This window comes from Penicillium longicatenatum (assembly GCF_028827895.1).
Source record: "Penicillium longicatenatum strain IBT 33135 chromosome Unknown contig_2_segment0_segment0, whole genome shotgun sequence".
Lineage (NCBI taxonomy): Eukaryota > Fungi > Ascomycota > Eurotiomycetes > Eurotiales > Aspergillaceae > Penicillium > Penicillium longicatenatum.
In genome coordinates, this window is record NW_026643120.1 from 4,718,813 (window position 1) to 4,739,177 (window position 20,365).

Here is a 20,365-nt window from a genome sequence, read left to right on the forward strand (position 1 = left end):
TGCCAACACCGAAGAAGATAAGCTAAGTGAGCGTATAAGAGCGCTAATAGAAATGGTGAAACCCAGCGAAATTAACCAAGCCACAGTCAAAAACCTGCGATATGAAATGACGTCTACAAGAATGTCTGTGTCAATATATATACAATCACCACTACATCGAGTCACTACATCGAGTGGCTACGGCCAGTTGGCTCACTTGGATGAGTGACAGGTTTACTAAAAACAAATCATCCGCCAACCCATCTTTTTTCCTCTTAATCTTCAATGAGAAGATCACGCGTTCAAACCTGGCTAGCAGCCATCTTTTTTTTCAATCCTTTACAGCTGATCACTAATGTTAATTTGATTCGCTAACTCACTATTTTGCGGTGTATATGTATTTTTTTTTAATAAAATGAATAATTACTAGGGAAGCGGTGGATGGTGTAGAAGTAAAAGCCTGGAGGGGAAACTAGCTAGAAAGAGGGGGTGGCAAGCAAAGCATAGGAGCTCAGTGATCCCAGATCAATCGGGAAAGTACCTCAACGATAACGCACAGGGGTTAGGAGGGAAGGGGAATGAGGAATAGGAAAATGGGATGTGAAAAACCATGAATATATTTTGGTGTGTTTTGGAGGAGGGGGGTGGAAGTGTATAATTCACGTAGAGGTACGCACAAAGACAAGTGGTGCTAAAACCCAAATCTAATTTGAGAATTCTTTGAGAATTCAAATCGTCCAGGGGGCAGTGGAAAGACCATGGTTGTACATGGTGCTGGTGACTGATAATGGCGGAGCTCAGGAGCTCAGTGCTCCGGATCAATAACAAGAATTTCTCACAAGGAGGAGAGAAACCCAGAAAAGAAGGAGTGACAAATTAGGAAATAGGGGGCTACATACCACCACGCATGAAGAGGGGAGTCGTAAAAGATATAAAGATGCTAAGACTTATCTAGTATATAGTGTAATTTTGGTTGAAATTTAATATACATCCGATATGGTGTAGTGGCTAACATCGTCGTCTCTCACACGACAGCCGGGGGTTCGATTCCCCCTATCGGAGTTTCTTTTTGTGCTTTTGCATCTTCAATTGATATCTACCTACTTACCTCTTTTTCACTGTATGTTTTCTGTTGAAATCAATCAATTAATACTACTTGGCTCAAAATCTAAATTGGGCATAATCCATCATCACCTGACCTTATCGTGGCTATCTAATCGCAACTCAAAAAAAAAAAAAAAAATCAAGATGCGGACCTTGGAAGAATCACAAATCTTCACAACTGGTGTTCTCAATTGAGTAAAAAGACTCCTGCTAGAAACTCTCAGAAAATCTTCCTCAGCCCCAATCCCGGATTTCCTGCGCACCGGCCGCCTTTGTCCCTCAAAAAATCTTTACTTTCGACCCCCACTCGATCTGCGGGGTATCAATAAGATTATTGTGAGCGATTTCAGAGACTCACCACAATTGCAATATTGACGAATTTCAAAGACAAAATCTTGAACATCTACCATGGACGCACAAGCAACCGCTCCTCCGGCTACCGATGCCGCCTCCTACCTCGACCTTGGCATCACACTCGCCCTGAACAACTGGCCCTCACTCACACTCGCTGTGCAATCAAACTGGGGCGGCCCAACCTCCGATGACAAGCGCGCCTGGCTCTGCGGAGCTATCTCCGAGATGCTGACCGATCGACCGGAAACCGACGCCGAGGATGTGGAGGACGTGCTGATTCAGGTGATGAACGACGAGTTTGACGTTGTGATCGATGATGAGAGCGCTGGCAATGTGGCCGTTCAGATTATGGAGTTCAAGGAGCAGACAGATGCTGGGCAGTTCGGCGCTATTCGGGAGATGTGGGAGACCTGGCAGCGGAAGAGCGAACAGAAGTCTGCGGCTGCGAGCATGTTCAAGCAGGTTGAGTCTAGGGATGAGGACCAGGAGACTGATGATGAAGCCAGTGATGATGATGTGGATATGGGTGATGCGCCGGCTTTGGTGCGGGCGCCAAGGGAGAAAGCAGAGCCTGAGATTGATGAAGATGGATTCACCAAGGTTGTTGGAAAGAAGCGGTAAATAAGTTTTGCATCTGATGTTTTTAGGAGAGGCTGTTCAGGGGACGAATATATCCATGGCTCTATTGCATTACCCACGATAGATGCACCGCAATTTTGAAGTGCTACTTAAAAAACATGTTTGTTCTAAAGCGGTGTTACAAGAGTTGAAGATAGGTTCCCAAGGTTGAATGCAACAACGTAGTCTTTTCATGATTCAAAAGACAGCTAAGGTGGAATCTATAACGTAAGGGGGTAAATTTTTCATCATCGTCACTTGAAGTGGACTGGCTGTGTAGTATATATGTATCTTGGCTTGAACTCTACACCCTCATGCCTGCTGGTTTAGACTTCAGTCCCAGCATACTTTCTCTGAGAGGTGAAGGAAATAACCGTAGCACTATGCCGATCCTTTTTTAGATCTTCTTCCCATCGCAGGGAAAGCAAAATTCTCAATAGACTTTCCCAATCATTTACTCGTCAGCCTCGGAGTGAATGAGCTTGGTAACCATACCGATAGCGATGGTTTGACCCTAACAGATTTGAAGATTAGCAAAAGTCTTTCGCAACAGAAATGGAGTAAAAAACATACCTGGTCACGAAGGGTGAACCGTCCTAGCTGCTGGTACTCATCATATTTCTCGACACAGACGGCACCTGCAGTTGACGTAACCTCCAGACGAGCAATGATAGTCTGACCCTTGTTTACGAAAGCAGGAGGACGCTTGCTCTTACGACCGGTACCAGGCTCAAGCTTGTGGAGAAGAGCGGCGAAGGTGACCTCCTCAACAGCAGAGTGCACATGAAGCACACAGTTGAATCCGGCAGTGAGAATGTTCTTCAGGTCCAAAATGCGAATCTTGGCCTCGAAAGCAGACACGCAGTGGACAGGTCGCTTTGGAGAGCAAAGAACAAAGCCAGGGAAGAATTCATCTTCTTCCACACCACGCAAACGAAGGCGAACCTGGTCACCGACCTTGGCGGTAGCAAGTTCATCTTCGGTTTCACCATAAAGGGCAGCAACTGAGACCTCGGTTTTGTTGGGCATCATGAGATAAGTGCCGTTCTTCTTGATAATTCCGGATTCAATGCGACCCTCGGCCATGGTACCCATGTCACGGTACTTGGCGGTGATAGGCATCATGAAAGGAGCGTTAACCTTACGCTCTGGTAGCTTGAAGTCTGTCAAGAACTCAAGCAGAGATGGTCCGTCATACCAAGGGCAAATGTCCTTAGAAAGGCGGTCCTTAATATTGAGAGTACGCTGCGCGGAGATGGGCATGCAGAAGATATCATTCTTCTTGTAGCCAAGGGCTTCGAGGAACTTGATAACCTTGATAGTACATTCATCGTAGCGGGCCTTGCTCCACTCGACAGTAGGGTCGTCCATCTTATTCACAACCAGGACGAGCTGCTGGACACCAGTGTTACGTGCAAGTAGCGCATGCTCACGGGTCTGACCACCCTTTTCGAACCCAGTTTCGTACTCACCCTTTCGGGCGGAAATAACAAGACAGCCCAAGTCGGCCTGGGAGGCTCCACCAATCATGTGGGGGACGTAGGACTTGTGACCGGGGGCATCCAGGATGGAGAACTGTCGCTCAATGGGGCCATCCGGCGAAGGAACTTCGACTTTGAAGAATGCGCGGCCGACCTCGACGGTCTTACCCTTGGAACGCTCCTCGGCAGTCAGATCCAGGGCCCATGACAGGTACCAGGTCTCTCGGCCAGCTTCCTTCGCTTCGCGCTTGTATTTCTCCATTGTTCGGTCATCCACCATGCCAGTGCAGTACAGAAGAGAACCACCCAGAGTGGACTTTCCAGCATCAACGTGACCAATGAAGACGACGTTGACGTGCTCACGACGCTCACCGTAAATTTCCTTCAGAGTAGCGTCATCGACATCGGCTTGCTGTGCCTTAGCAACAGCATCTGCGGCACGCGCCTGTTTGGCAGCCTCGGCACCACGAGCGGGGCTAGAGCGCCCAGAAGAGGGTGTAGGGGAGGTAGTGCCGCTCGCCCTCTCTGTCTTCTTCTCCGTCTTGTCAATGGCCTTGCTGGCGGTCACCTTAGCGCCAGCCTCGGCGGCCGCAGAGCCCTTCGAATCACCCTTCGCGGGTTCCGACTTGGCGGCAGCGGGAGCCGGGGTTGGAGTGCCGATCGAGAGAACCTTGGTCTTGGGGGCATTGGCCGAGGAGGTAGCGCCAATTGAAAGGACCTTAGCCTTGGGTGGGGCGGCAGAGGCAGGTGCGGCGGGCTTGGGCGCGGGCTGAGCAGGAGCGGCGGCGGGAGCCTGCTGATAGGCAGCTGAAGCATTCTGGCGGGGCTGCTGGGCAAAGCCACCAGGCTGCTGGTTGTAGTATTGGTTGTAGCCACCAGGCTGCTGGTTGTATGCGCCGTACTGGTTGTAGGCCTGCTGCTGTTGTTGCTGGGGATATCCGTAGGCTTGCTGGCCGTACTGGGCGTAAGGATTACCAGCGCCGTACTGCTGGAATGGTTGACCCGGGGTGAAAGAGGCGGCTCCGGGGGTGAAAGAAGCAGCTCCAGGCTGGAAGGTAGGCGCCCGAGGTTGAGGGCGGCCCTGTCCATTCAGGTTAACACCCTCAGCCTGGCGGGCGAGGTCATCCTCCCAAGATTCAGGAGTCTGGTTCGACATCGTGAGAGCAGGTCCGGGTCGCAGTCAAGGACACGGTGGAAACGACACGAAAGTCAAGGGTGGAGGAACGACAATGAGGGGCTTGCCGTATTTGATTTTGCAACCCGCTGACGATGACTCAGCAATTGATTAGAGTTGTCACGTGGAAAGATATGCAGAAAAGAAAACAATGCTGTTCTGATTCTGCGGTGGATTTTTAATATAAATTAATTGATCTCACTGATGCCCGATGCGCGAAGAATTTTCCAGAATTCTGGATGGTCAATGCGATTATGCGATTGTGGTTGGGCGACCCTTTTTACATCTTTACGTCTTCTTTGATTGTTGGGCACAACCCAAGACTATCGATAAGCAGCACCCCTCCACGCTTGATTGCTCACGGGCTCTGTAGCCGCCCCAGTCCATACAGCGTGCCTGACACGGCCCAACTGGTCATTACCTCAAGATGGATGTTTTCTTGACTCGAGTATGTTCTTTCGATCCATCGTGGTGACGTCATGGGTGTCGCAAGCTAATCAGACATGACAGCTCACGCAGCAGGCGATGAACTATGCGATTCGGTAAGTTCAAGCGACTCCAGAAAGATCACATCATAGAAGACTGACGGTTTTCATAGCTCTGGGATAGCTATAACAGCTACCTATGCGATGCGCCAGTCATCGCGACTGCTCAAGGTACTTTTGATCAACCGTTGAAGTCATGAATTGCGCTGATTGATATATTGTGGCACCAGAATGTAGATGGCGAAGATCGTGCGGAGCTACTTTCATTGCAGCAAAGACTACAAAGCAAAATACAGGTCATATCTCCGTCAATTGACATGATTGAATTGATGTAAGTGACCAAGGTTGGAACTTGAAGCAATTTCGCCAGAATCTAATCAACTGTTCAGCGCCGCTCGAGGAAACACGTCTCTTGAGTCTGCTGTTGCTCTGACAAAATCTCTGAGATGGGACATCCAGGCACTTGGACAGCGACTGGCAAAAGCAGCTTCATCTGAAGAATTTTCCAGAAAGAGCTCGAGATCCCCAAAAAGTCGGGTAAACATTGATGTCGAAATCAAGTACATCATTAAAGATATCAAGAATCTGCTGAATCGGATTGAAGATGCGGTGCCCCTTATGAACTTGGCCATCACCACCTCGGGAGCTAAACTATCTACCAATCTTCCTTCAACAGTATCACCGTCTCGCCTTCTTCAAGCCAGTACATTCCTAACCGCTTGCGATACACAATATTCCATGTCCCAATCTCAGGCGATTCAAACTGGACCCACATTTACACTTTCAATGTACATGCTTTTTTCTAGCCATGTACGCCCACATGATGAAGAATCAGTCCGGGCGGCAACCTGGAAAGAAGTCATGCACAAGGCCCGCTTGAAACTGCGACGCGTGCCAATGAGCTTGTACTATTCGGGTGATCAGACCAGAGCACCGCAGATTTCAGCGCCGGCAGGAACCGATGAATACGCCTACCAAGTGATGATTATTGAGGACTTGGATGATGGGCGAGTCCATACATTTGAAGACGATGAACCCCAACCGCATAGTTATGAAGGCGTTGTCAATGCCGGTGTCAGAGAGATTCTTCCCATTCATCAGATCTCCAAGATTTTTTACGCAGACACAGGTCGAATTCTCAACATCAATTCTGAAGGAGAGACCAATAACCCCGTCCTATTGTTGAAAAGAGATATGAATGCTCTTCCTCCACGTCGGATGATGGAAAGTGAAGATGTTGAAGACGGGTATGCCTCTGACAAGTCCGAGGACTCGTTAGATGAGGCTCAAGCACAACTTGACTCCCAATTACACGGAACAGGTGCCTCGGCCCATCAAAGTTTTGACTCCCTCCACGAAGACTCCATTCCCGAAGAATGGCGTCTGCCTTCTGGCCTTGATCCGGAATGGATCGCATTTGAAGTCTACAACGAAGACGAAGGCTCGGATACAGAGTCTGAAGCAGATAACACTCCTCACACCCCGACTACTGAGCCTTCAATCGACCCAACCATGATGGCAAAGCTATCTCTCAATGACAAGTCCTCCTCACCATCGCCTCCTCCATCTCAGTACAATGATGGTACTCAACCTACAGTGACAGTCTCACACCCCCAGTTCGAAAACATTCGCACGTCCCTATCCCTTCTCGAGACTCTTCTCCGCTTAACCTCCCTCCAGCAATTCCAGCAACAATCCCACCTATCCATCAGCGACGAACTGCTGAACTTCTTTCTTGAGGAATCCTCAACCACTGGTGCCGGAGGTGACGAGCAGCACCGCCAGCGTCTCCGCTCTGAAGCCCGTCGCCGTGTTGGCTGGGATCCTTACGATGAAAGCCCCGTTAAACACCGCGGTGAAGATTACCAGTATGGTAGTCCCTCTGCGTATCACCGCGAGGGAGACGAGAGATACTCTCCTGGGGGAACTCCAGAAAGATTCCAGCTTCGTTCTCGAGAGAGTACGCCGGAAACTCCTCCGCAGAGACGAGGTTCGCCTTCAACTCGCTACGATCGAACACGGCCTAGTGGGTTACGAGGAATGACTCCGGCATATGCAAGTGAGAGCGGCTCTACGACACGCTCTCCGCTGGCTAGGAAGACTAGTGGGGCGTCGAATGAGAGTGTTAGGAATAGGGTGATAGAATAGTGATATTGCATCAAGCAGAGGAGTGTACCAGTATAGCCTAGTTTGGGTTTTACGATATGTCAATCAGAAGATATGTTCTCATAACGGCAAAACTTTGAAATGACGATTTGAAAAAATTTTATCTGTCTTCAAATGGTTGAGATTGATGAGTCGATTGTCAGAAAGCCTGAGAAATTTACGCAAAATAGGGATTGTATGTAAGAGCTCCGGAAGTGGTAAGAGGTGATACACGCCGAGTAAACTCAATTCCAGATGATATGCAAGGAGAGCAAGCAATGTGCAGGTTTAAAATGAACAGGAAAATATCACTAGACATCAATCGCTGAAGCCAAGTTACAAGAACAAAACCGGGAATAAGAAGGATATGAAAGTCCCCAAAACGCCTATAAAGCAACAATCACGACCGGACTCCAGGAAGGAAAGAGACGCAAATCTCACAGACAGAGCGAACTCCCGCTGGTCGCTAAAAAGGAGCGAGACTGAATTAGTCTGCTCTTGGCTTCGAAATGAGACAATTGCACTACTCCCAGTCATCGTCACTGTCCTCTGCCTTGGAATCCGTAGTTGAGCTCTTCTCCTTCGGTGAACCAGGAGTCCGGCTCGCAGCTCCGCTGACGACATCGTAGCTTGATTCGCTGTCAGCCTGGGAGTGCTGGTCGTTCGATCGGCGAGGCTCGGCCTTCTGGGCTTCCGGAGCAAGGCTTTGAGCTCCAGCACTAACTTGGGGAGTGGCAGGAGATACGGATTCAGAGTCAGAATCATCATCCCAACCGACCTCCTCATCGTCTGCCGAGGCACCTGCAAATCATAGCTGTGAGTCAAGTGTATCGAAAGTATAGAAGGATGAAGAACATACCTCTCAGAAGTTCCTTGCGCTTCTGCTCCTCGGTCTCAATGACAAGGCGCAGGAAGTAGTAGCGAGTCCAGAAGTCCACATATTCCACCGTCTCCGGAACAACTTTCTCCATGGCAGATCGCAGCTCGGGATACTTCTCCAGGTGAGAAGCGATCTCGTCTGTCTTGGCATCAACACTGAAATTCTTCTTGAATTCCGGGAATTTGTCACTGGCGGGATCCTTGGTAAAGCTGTCCAGGTTCGAGTGGATAACGTGCAGCTGAGCATCGAATCGAGTCGCATGAATAACCCGTTTACCATCTGCATCCTTGCTCTCAAAGAGAAGCTTGCCCGACTCATCTGTCTCGGGAGGCACAATGCTGACAGCCTCGCGGAGCTTCTGGCTGATGCTCAGTCCGAACCGCAAGATCGCTTCGTCAGCAGCTTCCTCGGCCTTTTCAATTTCCTTTAGTCGACGAGCGGCTTCAGCCTTGAAACGAGAAATAAACCCCTCGCCACTAGATTCACCGGCCTCCTTCTGTCCCTTGAACTCCTCTTCCGACGAGGCGGTCGGTGTGGCAGCCTCGTCCTTTGAGCCTTCATTGCCACCGGTCAATGTTGCGGTGCTGAGAGACAGCCCCTTTGTTCGATCGGCGATGGTGTCCCTCAGGCCAGAAAAGCCCTTAACTGCCTCCTCGCTGGCTGCCACATATTCTTGTCGGGCGCCTTCGTAGTAACTCTCGCCCTGCTTGCGAACATTATCCCAAAGGCCTCCGATTTTAGTACCCCACGGACTGGCGGAGAAGGCGCGGAAGGTCTCTTGGAACTCGGTGTTCAGGTTGGTGTTGGGGTTTGTGGTGTTAGAGGCACCTCCCTCCTCCTTGTTGGAAGTGAGGATCTCCTCCTGGATGTGGTCGTAGGCGATATCCATGGTGAGGGGTTGAGGAAGTCAAGTTGAAGTATTTCCGAAACAAACACATTTGAGGTTGCACCTCCGCGTTCGTCCATGGGCCGACCGCCCCGCTTCTGCAGATCAAAAACTACTGATCAACAGCCACTCATAGATCAACTTGACATGTCCCTTGCAGCCGTCCAGCCCCTGGATTCTATATTTCTCGTGTCGATATCAAGATATTTTCTTTTCTTTTTCAATTATTCAAATGTACACCACCTTGCTAGGATTGTGCGATAAGACCGACACTGATCGGCCAGCAATCCGCCGTCATTTATTCTGCAGCGGTGTCCAAGCCTGGGGCTAAGCATCGGCCCAATCATATAACCCGGAAATGCATATACAGACTACCAAATACGAGTGGAATAAATGTTCAGGACACACATTAATCATAATTCATTAAAAATCCACAGCTCACTGATCAGGTAAGGTATACGGTTCTCCCACACTGTCCTGACTACTCATCCAGAAATTGGGCAGGGGGACGCTCTCCATAACGCTTGAAGTCAGAAGTTGACTACGTGACAAAGCCTTGCCTGCCCTGATGTTGGCCTGGTCGATGGGTTGTGAGGATTCAACTTGAACTGACTCTGGAAGATGAGGTCGCTGAAATACCACCTGGCTTTCCTCCGTGTTGTTCTCCTGTCCTCGGATAGGAGAGGATTCTAGCACAATGTCAGGCTCTTCGCCGTCTTGAGATTGCGTCTGGGTTTGCAAGAAAGGACCGGCGAACGTTTGAGCCGATGGCGTAGATGCAGGTGGAGGCCCAGGTTTGGCATGTTGTGTTGGCCCCTCGTTGGGAAATAGTTCAAAGAGCCTTTGGGTGTTGAGTGCTGGGATTGGTTCATGCGGGTATTGGGTGGCCTTTTGCATTCTATGGTAATACACTGAACCATCCGACATTGGCGCTTCAGAAGACGGGTCACAATCCTGATTGTCAGAGGGTTGAACATTGGGTGAAGGGAGTTCTTGCGAAGGGGCGAGAGGCGACCATGGGGCACTGCTTATATTTGCATCTTCGGCTTGGGATTCTTGTAAACGAGATGGAGTTGTAGGGTCATCATTAATGTTATCCTCCGCATCGCTTTGGTCACTTTCGGCATCGGTTTCATACACCACCATTCTCTCTCCTTGGGTTCGTTTCGGTTCGTGATAATTTGATGGCGGTCTGGGAGTGTTGATCGACTCGTTGGACGGCGCACATGAAGCTAGTCTCTCTGCGAATGTAGGCCGTTGGCTTGAGGCTATTAACACTTTGGGCGAACAAGCTGTGGGTGTTTTCTCGGATGATCCATGTCCCTGGCCCTGCGAGTCCTCAACTAGTTGCTGAGACTTGGGCGACTCTTCCTTTATGTGGCTTCTTGGTTCGTGTGCGAAATTTTGAGATTTTTGTCTCAAGGGCGAACGCGTTGCACTCAAAAATTGAGATGATGTGATAATGGCAAGCCCTGGGCTTTCGGGTGATTGAGAAGATGGAATCTCGAGTCTTCGCTTGTGTGGCGTGATTGGGCCACCACAGACTGTCCCATTGTCGAGATTGTTACCATTCTCTGCTGCTTGACTGGTGCATGGATCGGATATGGGCTCCCCTGTTGAAAGATCCAGCTCTGCTTCTAAAATTCGGCGGTTGCGTTTAGCAGAAGTGGGAGTTGGTCGATTCGATGTATCTATACCCTCAAGTTTGGCTTCCTTCTTAATATTCCTTGATGCCTTCCTCTGAAATGTTGGTTGTATGTATCCCAGATTCATGTCATCGTCGTCATCAATCGGGATGTAGCGTCGCACGAAATCCATTTGTGTAAGGGTCTTGTCGCTTTTCGTAGCCAGCTTCTCTGTAGGCTTTCTTTTGCCCTTGGGTCCAACGCTGGTTCTAGGTGTCTGGCTCTTGCGTCCGCTCTGGCCTCGTTCGAATTCTCTGACATTCATCCCCGCACTTTTTCGACGCCTTTTGGGATGGTCATTGCCCGGCTCGAATATTGTTTGAGCTGGTCGGGTTTGCAGTGTTGATCTGTATTCCGGATCGTCATCTGATTCTTCGTTTATGAGTCCAGGCTGGTCGAGTGTATTTGCAGGCGTCCCAGAGTTTTCAAGGTAATCGAGTTGGTCATTGTCCGGTTGAGTGGTTTGTGTCACAAAGTCGATCTGTGTGAGAGTGGATTGTGCCCGTGAGCTAGGTAACGATTTCCTTTTATGAGGGTTTGTTGATCCTGATATGTGAGGGGGCGCAGCCCTTTTCGATGCGGTGCTCTTCGAGACCCTCGTCGCTGGTCGACTCGGACTTTTAAATTGGGCTTGAGGCGTTTCCGGCGGTTTATCAGGTCCCTGATAGCCTTTCATCGCAGCTCTGATGGAGAAGACATAAATATCTCATGAACAGCGTAGGAAGGTTGGAAGATTGATGGTGACCCATGACGTTCTGGAAAGTGGAGCTACCGCGTCTTTGAACGCGCCAGGCGTCTCACTCATGTACGCGATCACGTGTCTTATATTGATCTTGACCTTGTCTATCCATTTTCTTAATTATTATAGGATCAATCTATTATTGTTCCTGTCCTGTGTGTTCATTGTCGGTTTATATAAGGTTTCTATCAAACCAACCAGTCGGGAATTGCATCCTCATCTTCAGGGTCTTCGGATAATAACGATCCTTTCTCAATCTCGCTTTCGGAGTCTGGCGAGAACAGCGATCGATCTGGAGCTTGTGGAGGCGATTTTGGCTTTGGGACAATTTCTAGGCTGATAGATTTCGAATCAACAATCGCTGGAGAGTCCACACTAATGGGAACTTTCTCAGAAGATCCCTCGGGCTCTTTGGAAGCTCGACTCCCAAAAGCCAACTGTAGCTCCTCGGAGGTAGGATTCGACGTGTGAGGAACCACAACTAACTCATAGCGAGATGCACTAGACATTTTCGTTCTGTTTTTTCTTTGTGAAGTTGGTTGAGGATGCGATATGCTTGGTTCAGGAGTCAGGTTCTCTTTCTCAGGTTCCTCTGGGATGAATCCACCACCAAACTGGTCTTCTTCGTGTTCAGAGAGATCCAAAGAATTAAGGATATTGGTATTAGTGTCTCCTTCAGCATCCATGCCCATTCCCTGCCCTTCATTCCAAATTCCTTGGGATGGGCTTCTGGTCGGTTGATCTGGCTCTGGAAAGAACCCTCCGCCTGCTTCAGCCGGGTCCACACTTGTCTCTCTCGGATTTGAATCGCCTGTTCTCTCATTCTCGGACGCATAGCCTTGAACCCTTTCTGCAATTCTGAGCTTGAGTAGAAATAGTCGCCACATTGCCAGAGCTTCTGCACCCCTGGCTTCAAATGCAGCATGTTGTCTTTCATCCTCCATACTCGTCAGGACCTCGTCCAAAGCTTCCTGGTATTCTTTGGCAATGATTATGCCCCCGAAGACAGCAGTTCCACGGCGCCCTTTGAAATCAAATCCAGTAACAGCATCTGCAAAGTCTACCCCCATGATTCGAGCAGCTCGAGAAGCCTCTGTGCGTTTGATATGAACTGCTCCAGGTGGCACCATACTTGGGACATAAACATCCAGGTTTCCATAGGCGTTCTTGGGAATTCGACCCCCAACTACTGGTGGCGGCTTGTAAACCTCGGTTTGGAATTCAGCATAGAGAGGAGTGTGCTCGGATTCCTCTCCTTCGTCACTCGCGAATCCGCTTTTCGGGCGTGTAGCAGGAACACGTTTGAGAGGTTGTTCCCCAAGCTTGACATCCCTTCCTAAACGGTACCATTTGTCTGCGCTACGCACCACGTGCACGTCAGACCGACGATAAACAGGTTCCAAATTATCGCTTTTGGATGTCGTTTTGCTTAAGCCAACGTGACCAATGACACGTTCAGGGAAAATCACCTCATTCCGGCGCAAATGCCTATTAATTGCATAAATGGGGTGATCTTTGAAGTCCTGGATATTTCGGGGCATAGGTTCAGCGGCCGACTTAGAGGTCAGTTCACTAATCTCTGCCTCGTCTCGATCCTCGAGAAATGGCTTTTCATATGCCATCATTGCCTTGTTCCACCATTTTTCTCCATTCCGGGTAGACTCGACTCGAAATTTGCGTGTTTTTGCGTTGAATGCCTTTGTGTATCGCCTTGTCACATCTCGCACGGAGGCATCGTCTTCAAAGGCAATTACATAGCTCATGTTATTGTATGGGTCATTTGCAGGAGGTTCAAACTTAGATGGTTTTGCCAAAGACTTGGTCACGATTGGATCAACTGCAAACCATTTTTGGACTGCTTCGTTGAATACCTCAACCCAAAACACCGGGTGCGCAGACTCTTGAGACATGGGACGGGGCTCTTTGAGGATGTTAGTTCACACTTTTTAATGGGTGATCAATCCACCAACCTGGGCGCGTAGAGGGTTTCGCTGGTCGTGAGATAAATTCAGGACGTCCAATACGTCGTGCCCTCGTTGGAGTTGAAGAACTTCCAGATTGCTGCCGTTCATCCATTGATGAGTCATGGTCATCAGAAGATATGACAATGTACTTTGATGCTGCTTTAGATGGCGTCATATCCTTCAGAGTTCCTGAGAATGGTAGTGGCTGAAGAGAACACACCAGCCTCGCTTCTACAGAGACCGAACGTAGTAGAGCACAGAATAGCTGGGCGCCAAAGTCTCGTGAGCCTTGCAACAATTTTGCCTGAGACCGAAAATCTGCCTGAGATAAGAATACCTCGGCATCCGTCATAATCGACTCCTATGGGTGTGTTAGAACATATTCAATGTCACGGATACAGCGCTACGGGTCAGTACCACTCTCTCTTTGAGTCGAGTTTGATCTTCGGCCCAGTGTGCTCGCTTCAAGCCAGGTTTGGTGACTCGAAATTTTCGGCTGAAGATATCAGCTACTTGATTGAGGCCATCCACGAAAGTTGTTGACCGGGTATATTGCTGCTGTTTCTCGTCTGGGTGCAATAATGAGACTATCCTCTTTGGAAGCATTCTTTTCAGGAAGGTCTGAAAAGATGTTAGGAATTTTTCCGTAATGGATTCTCTCGGTACATACCTGTGTCTCATGATCATTGCACCACCGGTTCCGTAGGCTCACATGAGCCAAAAGACAAAGCAGGTGAGTTTTGTGGATTTCTAGGCGCAACTTTTTCTCTGCTGCAGTGACGGGCTTTCTTCTGGGTGCAGTCTGTTTTTGGGGTTTAGGCTCTTTATCGAAGATGATTTGAAGGGTCTCGTCTCCTCCCTGTGATACAGCACTTGTACTGGGAGGCTCCTGGACCGGTTGCTGGATATCCACATCCTCCCACTCAATATCCGACTCGTCTTCTGTACTTGAGTCGTAAACGGTTTGTACTTGTTGAGTGTCTTTTTTGTCTGGAGTTGCATAGTCCACACTGCCGGTCTGTTTTAACGCTGGAGTGTTGATAGGAATTGCTTTGGTATCTCCAACTCTGCGTCTCTTGGTTGGTCTATCCAAATGGAATTGCTCGGGGTCTCGCGCTTCAGCCTCATCTAGCATTTCTTGATAGATTTTTGGAACCTGGTCTTGAGGCGAAGTATTATTATTGTGCTGATGGCTATGCGTTGTCCTGCTTCGAGTGGAGCGGGCTGGGGTTTGGCGTGCCATGCCTAGCTGATGCGTGGAGGCGCATCAAGGAGCCAAGCCCGAGTTCCTAGTTTGTAGTGGGGCTCTGCGCGTCCCTGGGTCAGATATGACGTGTCTTTCGGATGGACCGCAGGAGCATCGAGCATGAAAGCACATATAACAAAATAGATAGCAATGAAGCCTCAGATCAAAAGGGTTTAATTGCTCTGTTGATTGGTGGGGCCGTGATGCGTCATTGCGGCGCCCGTGTTTATCCGACCGCTCAGATCCAAACGACCCACTGAAGGAACCCATTGACATTGTTACTAAATGATACTGCTACGTTTCCTTTCATGTTTCCTTTAGTGAATTTTCCATAGAGGCATGTTCATAAATTCATCTCATGTAAGCGAGTGGCTAATGCGCAGCATAGTATCTGGTTCCGGGTATCTGCTTGTTCTGCTACATATAAAGAGGCACCTAATTGATAAACGTAGTTTCAAGGATTTTCTTCTGGAATTGAAGGAAACGCGAGCGAGGTGGAAGATAAGTAAACAATAGGAATGGGGAGAGAGCAGGTGAGAGCAGGCGAGAGACACCTTTAGTTACTGCCTGATGATTTATTTTCTAACCAGTGCCTGCACTACTTGGGTATATCATTTGGATAGCTGGTTTAGTCATTTAGGGCACCGTATCTTGATATACCTGTACTCTAATATTTAGAATGTGCTAAATATCGAATTCTATGAGCTTGGGCCTTTAAAAACTTATACTTCGACGGAGGAATTTAGTAAGTATAAAAGTGAGCCTTTCTCGAGGTTCTCCGCCTAGCACCTGGCCAGAGGTTGATAACTACAGTATAGCCTTGGCTCAATCATAGTGGTGGACCTCGAATATTATACACTTTTCTCCGAGCACCGAACACCAAATGTTGTATATTACGAGCGAGACTTTTAGGGTTTCTCTATGTCGTCCTTATATCATATTCAAATGTTCAACTTCCAATGTTGTCTTACTCTTCAGTCCATATGTATACGACTCCACTCTATATCCCAAGGTTGGAAGTTTACCAAGATAGTTCTGCGAGCTTCGGTAGCCTGACTCAGAACACCTCTCTTATAGACTTTTGGGGCATACAATACATAATTCGCGTCCAAGTCAATTTTTAAGCATGCATTTCGTTCCAGTTGGAAGTATCATTTCTCTTTTCAACTACCGGCAGGGAAATTGTGACTTGTGATGGAACAAGATTTGGAGAAATCCAAGTAACGACTCAATTTTGAGTTGTTTCCAGTGAATGTCATCATGGAGTACATTCTCCTAGGAGGCGTTGTGGGCCTTGTCTTCGCTGATGCCTGAGAAGGTCACTGGAGCTCTGGAGACAATTTTCGGACTGAGTTCTTGATGTGGCCGAGCTGATGAGGTTGGGCCGCACTCATACATCAGCAAGGGATATGCCCAAACAGATATTTTAATTAAAACCATGTATACAGGTAATGCTATTCCGACCCCGATCGGTGACTCCGAAGCTCAAGTTTCTATGAACGGGATAAAGTAGCAGGCCAAAAGTTAAAACCTTGGAGATCGACGTGTCAGTAGCTTGGAAGATCGCCACTGACTCTAGTCAAATTAAGAGGCGCAAGGAGAATGTTGAAATGTTGGGATGTTTTCTTTGGAGAAAGGGGCTTTTTTTTTTTTTTTTTTTTTTTTTTTTTTTTTTTCCTTTATACATGTATCTTATTTTTTGCTGTTGGCATCCCTTCTTGTTCCCATCTCAATATCCTCGTCATTGGGCACAATGGTCCGAGCGATTTGAAAATATATTATCCACCTAGACAATGACAAATTATTTTCGCCTCTCACTACCTATCATTGGCTCTCCTTGGTTCATAGAGCCGCCTGAAACCTCTCCTATTCGGCGGGTCTTGTTCCGCGGATCTCTTCGCAGATCTCGAAAGTTGCAAATCACCAGTCTCATTGGTTAGCAATTAGAATCTGTATGCCCGTCCTACAGTAGCCGCGCCTGATCTACAGCCAATTTTTAGTTACGCACTTGACAGCAAGTGCCCGTGTCATTCATGCATGACCTCGCTGTCCCAGCATGCCGATTGGCCCTTGGCTCCACTCAAAGTAATCGTACCTGTATACTGATGATAGAGTTACGGCACACTGAATTCCAAATTCCAAATTGTGAGCTTTTTTTATCTTTTTCTTCATTTATTTTGATTCCTAATTTTTTTTTCTACTGTATTGTATATATTCGCATTTCGCTCGTTCTTTCTTGTTTCAAGTTCCATGCTTACAGTACGTCTAGCGAGATGATGAGGCCCCTCCACCTCCGAAGTCTAGTTTAGTTCGTGCGCCCTCCCCATAGGCCCAGCTGGAACGTGCTCTTAGCCGAGATGGCTAACTAAATATGTTCCGCGCGTGTGGCCTCTACAGCTGATCGTCAACAAACCCCCGCAGCAGAATGGGTTTCGCGTCCCCAAGAACAGCCAGAACCATGGTTATGACCTGCCATTGTAGACTAGTGTCTTCGTTCTGTGGAAGTCGTCGTCAAAAAAAAATATGATGGACGTAGCCGCTTTGGTCCAATGAGGGGCCGGGTTGTGGAGAACTTTGTGGTATTTGTCACTGCAAAGCGGTCGACAACCTACCACCAGAATTTATAACCTTTTTTTAATTTTGTGGGCCACGTAGCCCTTTGAATTGGGTGTTTTTAGTGGAGGAGAGGTTTGGGGCTTGCATCGTTCGGCCGAAGGACTAGGATTCCGAGATCAATCAATGTTTCAGTAGGCTCAAAAAGGTAAACAAACAACCTTGGAAGTGGTTGATCTCGGTCTAAATGCGAGCCTAAGCACACCGACGTAAAGTGCCCAAATGTTCGGTAAGCGGGAGACATCTTGAATGCCATAAATTACGTGATGTTTCAACAGCCAAAAATTTCGTGAATGCCTCCTATAATTAGATATTTTATATATATCATCTTCATGGGTGTACAACACCGACAAGCTCTGATCTATTCCTACAGGCTAATAATTCAAGAATCCATATACGGAGAATGTTTAATTCAAATAGCCAAATGACAATGTACTATATCTTTTGGTAATGCTATATATTATCGCATTCACTAAAGTGCTTTGAGGATGGATAGTCACACGTTAACCGAATACCCGGACGTTTATCATTGGACACTTTGTAGGGCTAAGTGCTCCGTAAATTCCTGCATGGCAAGGGAATATCTCAATATCAATTCTGTACATGATCGCATCCGCTTTTTTTCTCAGCCTCTTGATTTTGCAGGGGACTCTGAATGGTCGCAAGGGCCCGGAGCCGGCCACCTGGTGTAACCTGGAATTTTTATCTCGGCTGGAGAGAGATTCCCATTTGTGGAGTAATTATGAGCTAGACAGGGAACGAATTAGACCCAGGATCCCTTTCATTTCCATCGTTCGTCCAGCCGAAGAAGAACCGAACCGATCGCTGGTTCCACTTAGGCATGAAAGAATGGCTAAACCAGGTTCTCAATTAGGAGTCAATCTAGGAACCCTGTTGGGATTATTCAAGACATAATTACTCCCAACCGAATGACTGTCTCCATTGCGGAGAGACCCTGGACCAAATTTGCAGATAACTTATTAACCAGAAATTTGTAATATTGCTCAATCCGACCTCAAACAATGTAAATTGAACTGAACGCATTTCTTCAGAAATACCTGGATTTCTAGGAACCCGCTCTTGGGGAAATGGCTCTTGCGCTGGCGGTACCGACACATTGGAACCCGAACACTTTCCCAGCAGTCGGGTCGGCCAGAATGGTTTTGACTCGTCCGATTGCTAACAAAGCCCCTGGGGTTCCCTTTGAATGGAATCCCAGCGCCATGGGAATAATCCTGGTTATTTCTGGAACTATTACAGGGTTCTGATACTAAATGTCTTTTTTTCCCTAAATTTTTTGTCTTCTTGCTGATCTTTCTAGATTTGATTTTGTTCACCTAGGATTTACCCTGTATAGTGCATTGTTTATTTTAGTCAGTTCGGGGTAACCCGAAGACACGAGAGTCTTCATGCACGTCGACAGTATAAGATGCCAACCATCCAAATTGTCCACGGGTGACCTATGGAGTCTGGCGGTTCGCAGATTATGCTAATCATATCAAACTGTTCTTGGACCATGGCCTGGCTCTGTGACATTTCGTAGCACTTCCACGAAACTGGGTTTACCAAGGTAGAAAATCCCTAAGTCTCGCCCTACTCCGAGAAATCCTACACATACTGTTACCGTTGATACCCATTTTCAATGACGAGGCCAGGAGTTTTTTGGGGGCCCAAAAGACAGGGGTACACTCCCAAATCCCGAATCGTCGGAGCATTTCGCTGTTCCGTCCGGTGCAGGTTCCAGATCCCGCTGAAAACCCCCGCCCTACGTGTGGTCCGTGAGTTTTCTCTGTGTCTTTATTACCTATAAAGTTACCTGCGTTTTTTTCCTTGCTTTTTCCTTTTTTCTTGGATACACCCAATCGTCGATGAATAATCGATCATAATAGAAAATAAGCGATCTCATACGTTGACTACAGCATAAATTGCCAGATTGAGCGACCGAGGGGGTCAAGTGTCTAGATTTGAGTCCGCACGAGACGCTAATTCTGACAGATCAACTTGTCCACCGCTAGAACGAAAGACACTAAATCAAGCGGAGCACTTGCTAGTATTCCGAAGGCGGAGGGGCAATTCTCCTGCAACAATTCCAACTAAGCTAGTTCCATGTTAGTCCTGTTGCCTTCTTCCATACCGCCACATGGGAGCATGTATACCCCCTTCTAAGACCCGAGACAGAGGAACAAAGAAAGAAAGAAGCTGTCAGGCTTAGACATAGTAGCGAGGCTATCTTTTTCAGACATTGTAGCATTCGCTAAATAGCATCCCCTTTTGGATGGAGTATGGAAATCGGGATCCCTGACAGCTCCACTGGGGCTTTCTGTCCACCATTGCTACTGCGGGGCTGGGAAGGTTCCCAGTGGTCGATCAGAGGAATTTGTTATCATCTTGGGTCATACCCGCTCGATCCAGCACACGAAAACGAGAAATTTTTTTTTTTTTCTATTTTTCTTTTCTTTCACGGAGGAACCAAACTGTCGGAAACGAATGGCGTCCAGGATCAACCATGCAGCGTTCATGCACACCTGTTTGAGGAGAAGCGTGTTTTCCTTTTTCCCTCCCAGATTCCCGGCGGAGATTCCCAGGATAAAGGGTAAAAGCGGCCCTTGGTTAGTTCAGTCGCCAATTCCCAAACCACTGGAACCGCTGATTATTGGCTAATCTGGTTCTCCGAGCTCAAGACTCCTTGGGAACTTGATTTCCTTCACGGAAATTAATAAAATAAAATCTGAATAGTGTTCTCACCAGTTAAAATTTTTTTCTGAAAAATGCCCGGTCCTTAAGGATCTACGAGCTCAAATCTTAACGGAAGAAATATTCACGTAAAACTTATAATCCGTGATTTTTCCCAGTATTCTGTAATACCGGGCCTGGTGTCCGGGCTTTTTTTTTTGGTTAAAAAAAAAAAGAAAATCATTGCATGTATAGAGGGCAGGGGCCGATTCCAATCCGAACGTCGCTGGGATCGGCTGCGCTCGAACCACCAAAACAAGGAAAGGATTTGGGCGTTTT

At 47.9% G+C, this 20,365-nt stretch overlaps 6 protein-coding genes across 6 annotated transcripts; 2 read left to right on the top strand and 4 right to left on the bottom strand.

Annotated features, from left to right (window-relative positions):
- Positions 1–1,491: 1,491 nt before the first annotated feature.
- On the top strand, positions 1,492–2,058 carry N7484_004288 (pre-rRNA-processing TSR2 family protein; the record flags this gene model as incomplete). The annotated part of the gene is made up of 1 exon (XM_057114708.1): positions 1,492–2,058. The coding sequence occupies one exon, from the start codon at positions 1,492–1,494 to the stop codon at positions 2,056–2,058; it is 567 nt and encodes a 188-aa protein (XP_056974848.1).
- A 451-nt stretch (positions 2,059–2,509) lies between these two features.
- N7484_004289 (translation termination factor GTPase eRF3) lies at positions 2,510–4,692 on the bottom strand (the record flags this gene model as incomplete). The annotated part of the gene is made up of 2 exons (XM_057114709.1): positions 2,510–2,569; positions 2,629–4,692. 2 exons carry the CDS (start codon positions 4,690–4,692, stop codon positions 2,510–2,512), a joined length of 2,124 nt encoding a protein of 707 aa, XP_056974849.1.
- Positions 4,693–5,137: 445 nt separating this feature from the next.
- Positions 5,138–7,343, top strand: N7484_004290 (RanGTP-binding protein; the record flags this gene model as incomplete). The annotated part of the gene is made up of 5 exons (XM_057114710.1): positions 5,138–5,158; positions 5,221–5,252; positions 5,309–5,366; positions 5,426–5,526; positions 5,585–7,343. 5 exons carry the CDS (start codon positions 5,138–5,140, stop codon positions 7,341–7,343), a joined length of 1,971 nt encoding a protein of 656 aa, XP_056974850.1.
- Positions 7,344–7,863: 520 nt separating this feature from the next.
- On the bottom strand, positions 7,864–9,109 carry N7484_004291 (BSD domain-containing protein; the record flags this gene model as incomplete). The annotated part of the gene is made up of 2 exons (XM_057114711.1): positions 7,864–8,141; positions 8,200–9,109. The coding sequence occupies 2 exons, from the start codon at positions 9,107–9,109 to the stop codon at positions 7,864–7,866; spliced, it is 1,188 nt and encodes a 395-aa protein (XP_056974851.1).
- A 435-nt stretch (positions 9,110–9,544) lies between these two features.
- On the bottom strand, positions 9,545–11,467 carry N7484_004292 (uncharacterized protein; the record flags this gene model as incomplete). Its single annotated transcript, XM_057114712.1, has 1 exon — positions 9,545–11,467. The coding sequence occupies one exon, from the start codon at positions 11,465–11,467 to the stop codon at positions 9,545–9,547; it is 1,923 nt and encodes a 640-aa protein (XP_056974852.1).
- A 251-nt stretch (positions 11,468–11,718) lies between these two features.
- Positions 11,719–14,737, bottom strand: N7484_004293 (uncharacterized protein; the record flags this gene model as incomplete). Its single annotated transcript, XM_057114713.1, has 4 exons — positions 11,719–13,451; positions 13,501–13,855; positions 13,912–14,115; positions 14,165–14,737. 4 exons carry the CDS (start codon positions 14,735–14,737, stop codon positions 11,719–11,721), a joined length of 2,865 nt encoding a protein of 954 aa, XP_056974853.1.
- Between the last annotated feature and the right edge of the window lie 5,628 nt (positions 14,738–20,365).